The 11,219-nt window shown below is 36.8% G+C and overlaps 1 protein-coding gene across 1 annotated transcript; it reads right to left on the bottom strand.

The window, feature by feature from the left end:
* Positions 1-7,304: 7,304 nt before the first annotated feature.
* LOC108667818 lies at positions 7,305-10,661 on the bottom strand. The gene is made up of 4 exons (XM_018154888.2): positions 10,650-10,661; positions 9,362-9,491; positions 9,056-9,133; positions 7,305-7,828 (listed from the first exon to the last, which is right to left on the bottom strand). Exons 2-4 carry the CDS (start codon positions 9,489-9,491, stop codon positions 7,506-7,508), a joined length of 531 nt encoding a protein of 176 aa, XP_018010377.1. The 5' UTR covers positions 10,650-10,661; the 3' UTR covers positions 7,305-7,505.
* Between the last annotated feature and the right edge of the window lie 558 nt (positions 10,662-11,219).

The raw sequence follows: 11,219 nt of genomic DNA, 5'->3' as shown, positions 1-11,219 counted from the left end.
AGTAAGTAAATAAAAATCCACAAATAGTACCATTATTTTCCACCGTTGAATGAAGTGACCACCGTGCTCCTGCAGGTCGCGTTGATCGCAGGTCGCTTTTTTGAAATCGTCAATTTCAGTGCCCGATTGTTGCCACCTATGGATCCCCACTCTTTTCCTTGGAGCTTCGCCGCAAAAACAGGAATTGGTGCTGAAATTACCGCAAAATTTGAACGCAGGCGGTGACATGTTGTTTGTGAAACCATTAAATCTACGAGCTCATGGATTTTGCGTCCAATTAATAATCCACTTGCGTCCTAACTCTAGTTAAAAAATACCAAAATTTATTCAATGGAGGTAAATTAAATGAACAGTGTAGTGTTTTTAGGCAGTTATTTAGGTCACTTGTTTTCATTCATATTCACTGGAGCACCTCATTTGCTTTACGCTCCAATTAATGTATTTCTCTAACTCGGCAGTTTCTTAAATCGTGAGAGTTAGACACGAACTTTTTAATATGCCTGTCAACATCTGTTGCATTTTAAAGAGACTGCTAATGAAGTGGTAGCAGTAAAGCTAGCTTATATGGTTGGAGCCTCCCACTTAAATGGACGATGTTGTATCGAATGTAATAACCAAACAAGTAGTTCGAAACAGTAAATTTCTGAGAAATTTCCCCTTAAATATTAATCTAGCTGGCCTGTTGATCGGATTCAAGTATACTAAGTTCAGAATATTCTAAATTGACCGATTTATTAACGTATTTTCTCAAAATTATTAACGAGGGAAAATTCTCCCATGTCTAGGGTGGTAGGATAACTAATTACCTGGCGCATATTTTTTTTTCATTTCTTCATGGACATGTAATGTCTGAGAGAACTTGCCACATTTAAATTGTTTTTGTAATTATTATTAACTTATCACCCCAAGAGCTTTAGTGAGTAACAGCTTCATCCCGTATATATTGCTACTGCTCCGTGTCTCGGATCGACACGGAGTTTCTGACCAAGTTAGCGAATATGAAATAAGTTTGACCCATTCAAGATTGCATCATTCATACATGTATGTCATGCAGTTGTGCATCAAATGCCGTAGAGTGCTGCATCAAATTTCATTCGCTGCCTCATCAAAAGCATTACATCGACATGTCAAGATGAAATAATTATTACATGTCTGCATGGATCTTAATTGGTTCTAAAAGAGTGATATCGATATTTGAACATTTGAGCAGAAATGCTTTAAAAGAGAAACGACGAAACGAATTTTTTTTCTCAGTTTAATTGCACCGCGACTTACTTGATAAGAATAAAGTTTGCAGTAGAATTGAACTCGTGTACCATTCCGCCTATCTCGATTGTTTCATAATAGAGGACAAGTCCTTTTCGTTTGTACCATTTTTATCTTAAATAATTTTGTAATGAATGAAGTTTTATTTTCGTATTTCAAGCTCGTTTTGCACATATTGTTCTATTTTAATAATTCAAAGCAAGCTGGCTTAGCTCAGACCCGACATGCTGCGTTGAGCCGCTCATTGTGGAATGTGCTCTCTGTATTCAACAAGACTTAATACGGGAGTTGTACAAAATATTTTATGCGGACATCATTAATCTTCGCAACATTCGACCCTAAAATAAATTTTTTTGCAGTAACGCACATAAAAAACAACGCAAGAATCATTATATTTTTCGCTACTAAAAAGTTCGCTGAGTTTCATCTTTTTCTCTAAGGCTAAAGGTACTGATGGTTGGTAGATTTTACAGCTTATAAGCCACCCATAAAATGCAATATATTGCTGATAGTAAAGTTTAATTATAGCGGTTGTGACAGGAACAAATTACACCAACGTGTTTTTTTCCAGCACCCTCTTACAAGAGGCTGGTGAGAAATGAAGCAATATTTTAAGGGAAAAATGGCAATTGATCCCACCAATTGGCAGCCAAACTTTTAAGAGAATTTTATAAAAAACTAGCAGTGTGTTGCTGTTATGGTTTAAAGATATTTGTTAAGTTTTAAGTTCTTACGGTACTTCGTCAAATATATTGTCCGCCTGGCGCGTGTGTGTCATGCATAGCTATAGTCGATTTTAATTAACGGTTATGATTCAGTTCGATGCTGGCTCTCGACTTACTTGGTTGAGGGAAATATTTGGTACGTATTTTAATTAGGAATCGTGAACTGAATATTTACCTGCGATTTTAAGATCAATATGTTCATAGTCGTAATAAAGTGTTTTACTTAGCTTAGTTACCACATGTGCAATACTAATTTTTACTAATGTTCCCCATTGTTTTGTTTGTTTCGCAGAAATCGATTTTAATAAGAAAGTACGAAAAGTCGCGTTTTTCAAATCCTTCGTAACGAATATGATGCTACAATATTGAATCTTTTTCGCAACCAAATCGATTTAAAATATGAAACATTATTGGAATTGAATTCGCCCGGTTGTTTGGTAATACAGGATTATACCAAAAGAGAAAGTGAGCCTGGATTTTTCGATAGGCCATAGGCAAGAAAGTTTTAAAGCCTGCTATGTTTTCTCGATCTTTAATATGTTTGTAAAATGTGATTTAAACACAAAGGCAAAAATTTAAATAATACCTGCACATTTACATAGCCACTGAAACAATGCCAAAAAAATTAAATTTCAAGAGAAAAGTTTATTGAGACACCAAAACCCCTTATGTTGTAGTCAAGGACCACTTATGCCTTAATTTTGGTGCGTGAGTTTGAGGTAGGGCTTTTGTTTTCAATTGAAGCAGGCAGATGATATCCGACCAGCAGCCGGCAAATAATTGTTGTGCGACCAAAGTGTATAGGGTAAATTTATCCCAGTCTGGGGTAGAAATTAAAAATGTTTCGTATTTGTTTAAATACGCACATTTGAAGGAATATCTGGCTTCTGTCTCATCAAGTCTATTGCATTTAAAAAAGAAGAAAAATTATGGAACATGTAGCAATACAGAACAGCTGGCTGAGCTGTAAATGCTGTGTGAGTTGCAGTGAACACTGGCTGAGCTGTCAGTACCGAGTTGAATTGAACGCTGGCTAAACCATATATTATGGCTTATTTAAAGTGAACGCTGGCAGAGCTGGATATGCTGTCGAAGGAGTAGCAGCCAGACTAATTTCGACAAAAACTCATCACGGCAAATATTTCTATTTTTTCACTGAAGCTGAAATTCGTGGCTAACTCTGGATTAAAGGCTAAGAAACAAATGAAATAAATGAATAATCAGTTGTATAATGTATTCAGAAAAAAACTATATATTCACGCAATTCGTTTAAAATTGCATCTAAACATAACTATGTTTACATATTCACATACAAAAGCAGCACACATACATCCACGGCAAAATGTGCTCCTTTGTAGGTATGTGCTACGTGGAGGTGTGTACAAAGCACATACTTCCACGGCTATTTATGGCAAAATAATTTTATCACCTCATCCTTTAAATAAAAATGACAATTTAAAATTTCTGACAATAAACGATTTATGAAATGAAAATTACCGCCTAATAATTTCACATTAATACCTTGATTACCTTGAATAATAACGATTTCTGTCCCTTACAGCATTCATGATCAATCAACTTTAGAGTATTTTATGTGAAACGAATTAATTTGCGGTTGGTTGATATTATTCGTCAGCTTATATCTGTAGTATATATTAACAGTTCATATCTAACGTAAAATTCGCTAGAAAATTACTTTGGTTGCCTGAGGCCGCTCCAAAACACTATTACACAGGATTAAATGAGTTTTTATGCATTATTTATTTTTACAATGTGCCTGAGATACGAAACTAAAAAGTACATCATCCATCGAAAAAATGCTTGTCGAATCTTTCAAAACGTGTTTGGTACCTGCACTGATGATCCCCGTGTTTTACCAGTAATAACTAAACACGAACCTATACGAGTAAAGACAACACCGGCCGCTCTTAATTGGAAGGAGTTGAGATCCAGAGAATGTAAACCGAGTTTACTCTGTATGCTGTAGTGAGACGAACAGGGAAATAAATCCTGCCTATGACCGATTAGGATGTCGAAAGAGGAGAGACAAGGCAATTACAGGGCCAACGTAATACACTTATTGCTCCAAACAATATACGAAAATGGAAATGTTCTGAACGATTTATTGTGAGTATATTATTTGCCCACATATTACTGGATGCCACTCATTCTTGTTCTTCGGCATGCATCACGTGTCAAAAAGGTGTCCAACAGAGAGAAAAATGTTAGACTGCTTAAAGTTCAAAATTTATGTTGATCATGCTATATTTTCAAGAGATTGGAGAAGTGATGCAAACAACCAAGTGCATGATAAAACAATTATACCCCCTCAAAGGGCTTCCACAATTACATGGAACTACGGCCAAAGTTAACTTACTGCGTTTTGTTTAAATTTTATATATTAGACATTATTTGAGTTGATAGCAGAACCATCTACAGGTATAGGTAATAAAGTGACAGTAACAATTGCACTGGTTAGTGTAATTGTATTTTAAGAAGGTAGTTTATAATAATTCCGTAACAATTTTTCGATGGAATTTTCCTTTGGATGTGCTACTCACTAAAGATGCAGATGTCGCAACGATAATACTTGCACAAGTTTTCTGAATGCAGATATATAGTACTGCCGGGCTAGCAGAGCGTAATTCTAGAATATCAGGCACCTTTCACACAGGTAGTAAATACCGTCAGCGTCCGACGGTATTTACCTCCGAACCTTAGCGAACATACAAAATGCGCACTGCATGCTGTTCACACACGACGGCTTTTAACGGGGCGTAGAATTTGATGCCTGACGCCCGCGTGTGTCCTGCTTAAACTGCAGCGGCAGATTTGCCGCGACAGTTTAACTTGCAATGGTATTCAATGTAATCTTTCACACAAGGCGGTTTTTGACGCCACGTCCTAGTGTGGTACAGATAGTGGGACCGTATTTTAGATGCATAATAAACAGCACTGCAGGAATGACACTGGGTGCGTACCGGTACTTAGAAAAAAATTTCTATGAATCTCCGTGACCATCAATATAATTTTCCAAGACTCGTATACGATAGGTCTAGCATGACTGAAAAACTAACCGTGCATATTCTATCATCTCCTACAGTTGATAAACAACAAATGGGTAAATGCATAGAGCAGGCGAACAGTGCATGAGAATCAAAAATGACATATCTGAAAATCAAGCCCACACTGGAAATATTATGAATTCAATAGTGTCAAATCGCAACAAATACTGTATTGATCAAGGCAAACAAGATTACATATGATAATGTCAATACAGCTCAGAACACTCTTCAACGCCACAACCCTAACATTCACCTGCAGCTTTTTCATCAACTTTTTCTTCAATGTTCAGTTCAAGAGTGTCTAGTTCCTGTTGCTTTGTTTTCAAAGATCGTCTCATGACGTTGAACTTGGCGACAATTTTCAATTCCCCCTTTCTCTCCATTGCTTCTGCATATTCATCTGCTGCTTGCTCAAGCGTCTTGATGCCCTCCTCCGTACGCCTTTTCTTCTTCTTCAGTTCATCAGCTCATTCAACAGAGCCTTCCTCTTCTGGGTTTTCTGGGCCCTCGCATTCTGCTCTTTCTCTTCTGTCAAATAATTATTGTAGGCTGTCTTGGTACTACCAGCTGCAAGCAGCATCTTCTTGGCGATGGTCATCTTGTACAGGGCACCTACATGTGCAAAATGATCAACCACAGCACGCAGGGCAACCGCCGATCGCTTTTTCATGTTATGTGTCATGACTTCCTTCTTGAACGAAAACCCTCTTTCAACCGTGTCTTGGCCACGAGACTGGAGCATGAGAATCTGCACTACATTCCAGAGCTTCTTGTAGGTGCTCTTTGACAGAATGTCATGCCAAAAAGTGTCTAGTCGATCAGAAGTTGAAAATGCTCGAAAATGTGCGTTCAGTTTACTGCAATCTTGTGATTCATCTCTAAAGTTGCACATTTCATCGCACAACACCATCCACATTTGTGTTAGGGCATCTCGTGGCAACAACAAGCAAAGTGAGACGGTTCTTCAAACGTGTCTTGTCGGCTTCCTTCCAGTCCTTCTTGTTGAAGACTTTTGGCACCAAGGCCATCTCAGGTTCCTACCAAAGACTTACCTGATAGCCTGAGTGATAGGGCTCTTGTCCAGTAGCTTTTGGACTACATCCTGCATGAAGTCCTGCGCTCGTGTCTTGACAGTGAGAACTTGCAGTGCTCGTGCCTTCTAGTCTGCAAGCTTTTTTTTTGTCCTGGCCATGTAACCAATATCAACCTTACTGAGGGAAATCAAAACGCCTTTTGTTTTATGGCTTTCCATGACCTGAAATGAAATCCCATGACTTTCCAGGTTTTCCATGACCGGTACGCTCCCTGCTGATAGATAATTATAGACTGATACTGTCACATAAATGTCGGTAAATAAACATTGTTGCAAAAACATTGTTACATAAGTATTGTTACATGCTCATATCGATATACATTGATAAATATATATTTCCCTAAAGTGATAGAGATATATATGATGGAAGATATATTTTCCATAAAATATATAGGTATTTCCATAGAGATGTATTCACATTATTCTCACATAGAGATATATTTCCATACCGAAATGTTGTTACCTAAACATAGAGATGGACTGATGGTTCATAAAACAGCACTGCAAGACTGATAGATTCCAGCGTTAAAAACCGCTTCGTGTGAAAGATTGCGCGGTAAACACCGCCGCGGCATATTTGACGCGCGCGGTATTTGCCGCCCTGTGTGAAAGCTGCTATAAATCCGATGAAACGATATCCAGAATCTCGCACAGCAGTTTTTTATCCAAATTAAGCGCGTCAAGACAATGAAGTCTGTTTCAGTGAAGATAATTTTTGGAACGCTACTCATCTACCAATTAATAGTTAGAAAACTCGTGCAGCTAACGGATGCTAATTACTAAATCAGGATCGATTCCTTTGAAGTAAGGTTTTATTTCTTGATGGACCGTAGGCGCCATCAAAAAATAGTGTTTCATTCAATGATTATAAGTTTAACACGTACGCAATATTTCGTTGCTGTAACTGTGTTTATTGAAACATTGAATGTTTGAGATACGTTTTACTTTACTTACTAAGCTGTGAATCGAAGGTAATTCCAAACATATAAATAATGAAATATTCATATGCGAACGTTTATTACGTTCCAGGCTTAATAAAGCTGAGTAAAAAATATGTTTTTTTAAGACACGCAGGTGAAAAACACATATATGAAAGAGGGAATTAAATAGTAGCTTCAATGTAATGAACAGACCAACTTTTTCAAGTTCCTTGTTTTCAATAGAGGTAATTGGGTAAGGACATTTTTTATGGTCTATTGCATAAGTTTTGGCCTGGATTCCAGTTATGATAATAATCACTCACTATCAGTATTGCTGTATTCATATATTCATTAATGTTGTATGATATTAGAATATTGAATATAGTTTCAGATCAAATTTAACATGACATTTACTATGAAATTCTCTTGCAATGATCTATGAAGTTAAACAAAGAGTCGCTGAACACCCCAATACGCCAAGGAAAATATTGATTAGTTGATTTAAATTGACGTAGGTGGTCATGTTGGAGGTAAGAACTACTGTGGACGTTGAGAATTGCCAGAAAGTCAGTAAGCCACGGTAGGATTTAGCCGTGATTTCTTCATCTGGACGGCTGGAGTCCAGTAAGGAGCTGGAGAGCTCCTCCAAAGACGTTCTCCCACTACCTCCAAAGACGTTCTCCAGAGTCGGTGAAGCACGTGATCGAGTTTCCGAGTCCCGGCGTCTTCGGCGTTTGTTACATAGTCCGGGTTGATTGACTACGAAGCGAAAACCATCAGTATTACACAAAATATACCTGGGGCAAAAAGTGTTCACAGCCATAATGGCATTATAAGATGAATTATTGTTAGGGTCGTGTTTTTTCTTAAAGCAACATCAAGTTTAGTGTAACTCTCAAAGCAACGTTCAAGTCAAATCTGCTTTCAAACACTTGGGCGAAGTTTGGTTCTCTGACAATTTGTTAGATTGGCGATACTTCGCTGATGGTCATTACGTTCTGTATAGCTCGTTCCTTCTGACTTCGTAAACTATCTACAACATTAGGTCTCTGGCAATTCACTAGCAGCCGTACGCCCTCGCGTTTCTTATTTTGTCTCTCATTAAAATGAAAGATTAATTATTTCATTTGTGGCTTTTTACATGTTCGTTATTCCTTAGACTGTAGTACACCAATTTAATCATGTTTGAGACACGTTAAATAAAAATGTTTAGCTGTTTAAAACCACTCAAGTTGGGATTAGAACAGCCTGAGATTATGATGTATTTTTTAACTTTTACTATGCAGACCGCACTCTATCTCAGTTGATAAGTCACTTTACGTACTGGGCTCATTATCTGCCACATTAAACTCATCAAAGTAAACTTAGTCCTTCAACACATATTATCTGAAATACATTATTTAGTTATATTTTAACTACGTTTTTCCCGAGATCAATCAGCTTCCGTTATCCGCTAATGAGATCAACAATCGAGTCTAAAGTTCATGGTACAATAATTAAAACACTTAAATAAAACAGGCTATGATTTCGAAAAAGTGCGTACGATTCAAATATATGCTTTATTCATCTTGATTTCTGAAGGTTGATAGAAAAATTATTATGTGTTGAGATATTAACTACAAATTTTAAACTCTAAGTCATTTCTTTAGCCGAAAAATTCGATATTCATTTTGCCTGGATCAATTCTGAAACAGGTGTAGAATACATCAACTGGTGTTTTTTTTCAAACGAATATTAAAAAATGCTTTAAAATATTCTCTTAGTGAAGAGAGGATTCAAAGTGCTCATTAGGAATGCAGAGAGCTCGTGGAAGTACTCACTATAAAAGCAAACCCTAGCTGGACTAGTACTAGTGGATAAAAGCTAATGGAATCACTGACTAGAAATGAATGTATTGGCGGAGGTAAAGTAATTTAGTGGAGGTACTCGCAGAAAATATATGCCATTTATATGTTGTTGGGTTAACGTGATAATTTATATACTCACTAGTAACGCATGTTAACGGGGTAGTGGTGGTGGATAAAGTTAGTTGTGTAGAAGTTGATTGTCCGAACAGTCGAGCTTCTGAAAAATGAATAGGCACACGAAAAATTAATATGCAGTTCTCTGTTGGGTTGCTATTAGTGGCCTGTTTGACTTGGCGCTCGTAAGTCGAATTTTTCGATCTAAGTCGATGTCGATCATCTAAGTCAGTTGCCGTATAAGTCTGAGTTAAATTATTTTTATGAAAGATACAGTCAAAAAAATTGTTTGCTCATAAATTAAAATAAATGTATTCAGGATCATTAATACCTTCAAAGATTTGTGGCACCGCTGCCGTCCCTATCGTCATCTTCACGACTGCTCTTGTCGGTGCCTTCGTCATCGTAGTCACTGCCGCGGTCATCGCGATGAACGAAAGGAAAAAGGGTGCGCCGTGCATCTGTGGAAACGAGCCTAGAAGAAATAGAGTCATCGAATGCCCTAACCTCCTTACTTAATTATTAGATATTCTGATTGGTATGTGCGGAAGATGCGTGTCTATAATTTTCAGGCTGGTATGAAAATTTTGAAACTGATGAATAAAATTGAGTTGACGCTTTAAGCAACTTAAACTGCATTAAGCAACTTTAAACAACTTCCGTTAAGTTAAACTGGAAGATAAACTATTCCAGCTCTCCAAGTTAATAGTATTTCATTGAATGCAAGGTGGGAGATGAAAATAGTAGGAAAAGGAAAGCACTGAAAATTTAAAATTTAAATTATTCAAGTCTCAGAACGTTAGACAAAGCGAAACGCTTAAACTTATGAACAATAACCGGACCAATCAGTTATAGAAAAGACTCTAGATTTTAGTCATATTTATTAGTAAAAATGGAGACGTTTAAATTCCACCAGCTCACAGAGTGGCCACATCAATTGTTTTTTACTCAATTGAAACTAAACAGTGCAAAGTTTGAGAATGTTAGTGTTTCTTGTCTCTAGAACATAATCTAAGAACGGATGAGAATTCGGAAAATTCCATGTGAATAGTCATGTTTACCAGCTAACGAAATTGAATCGGAAACTACAGTAAAAACATATAGTGGTCATAATAAATTAAGACCTCATGATAATTTCTAGTAACATAAATAATGAAAATTGGATTTCATGAAATATTCATCGAATCCTAAGACGTGTGAACGGAATCTTCTTTGCCTATTCTAGTTGGCTTACCTGCGGTAAGAACTAATTTATTTACTTCAATTGTATTTTTCTGTACATGATAAATGCCTGCACCCTCTTTTCTCCTGCGTTTTCATCTATCAATACGTATTTATTCCAACGTATCTAGATTTATCCTCCGTTATCATTGTTCAATTGAGTCTATTCATTAGACCTGACGTAACATTAGCTTTCTAGCGGTCAAACCCTTTATTAATAAATTTTAACGATTTATGTACTAACGAGACTTCCGAGACTCTTACTTACGAGACTTTTGTGACGAGGGAATTAACATCGCCGTGGATAAAAGGCTAAACTATTTCCTTGGAACTCTAATAGCCTTGAGACATCGGCGAGTTACTGGCTGGCTCTTTCAAGGCAAGGGACACCGACTTACCGTGTACGAGGATGTGATCGTCCAGAAGAAACTGTACTCCTCGGACGACAACGCTTCTTTAAATCCTGGACTATAACGCTGACGTTATACGTACTCGTATTTCATCATGCTATTTTCCTCCTTGATCAGAAGAAAGTTTTCGTGTTCGTGGTAAAATTCGGCAGTAACAATGTTTTTTTGTTTCTGATTGCGAAAATTACATTGTGGAGATGAAAAAAAAAAACTAGAAACCATTGCAATGCGATTCCACTTCGAATGTCGCTTGAAATAAGTGGATACAGATTTGAAAACTTAGACTAGGATCGTGAACAGGTTTTCATCATGTTATTATTAACTTGTTGTGAAAGTGAAACAAATTTTTTCACAATTTCATCTATTAATCATTGATCAGAATAATATCTAACTTACAATTGTTTTTCTTTTGGTGCTCAAAATAATTGTTGTACATTGAAAACATTATTAAATTTACGAATAATTTATGTGATTACACTAAGTTCAAAAATTGGTGTAATTCCAGTATGGAAATTTGTTATGTCGAGTCAAAGGCGATAGGTATATACTTCGTGAACG

Source organism: Hyalella azteca, unplaced genomic scaffold (genome assembly GCF_000764305.2).
Source record: "Hyalella azteca isolate HAZT.00-mixed unplaced genomic scaffold, Hazt_2.0.2 contig9599, whole genome shotgun sequence".
In the NCBI taxonomy this organism is placed as follows: domain Eukaryota; kingdom Metazoa; phylum Arthropoda; class Malacostraca; order Amphipoda; family Hyalellidae; genus Hyalella; species Hyalella azteca.
The sequence above is the reverse complement of the archived record's forward strand: the minus strand, read 5'-3'. Positions and strand labels throughout refer to the sequence as shown.

Bases quoted from the DNA above. Each gene is read 5' to 3' on its own strand.
- LOC108667818 (XM_018154888.2), bottom strand. From the start codon at position 9,491: ATGCACGGCGCACCCTTTTTCCTTTCGTTCATCGCGATGACCGCGGCA. The intron at 9,134-9,361 runs GTATTAATGATC...TTCATTTTTCAG, and splicing joins GGTGCCACAAATCTTTGAAG to AAGCTCGACTGTTCGGACAA. The intron at 7,829-9,055 runs GTGAGTATATAA...TTCGCTTCGTAG, and splicing joins CCCGTTAACATGCGTTACTA to TCAATCAACCCGGACTATGT.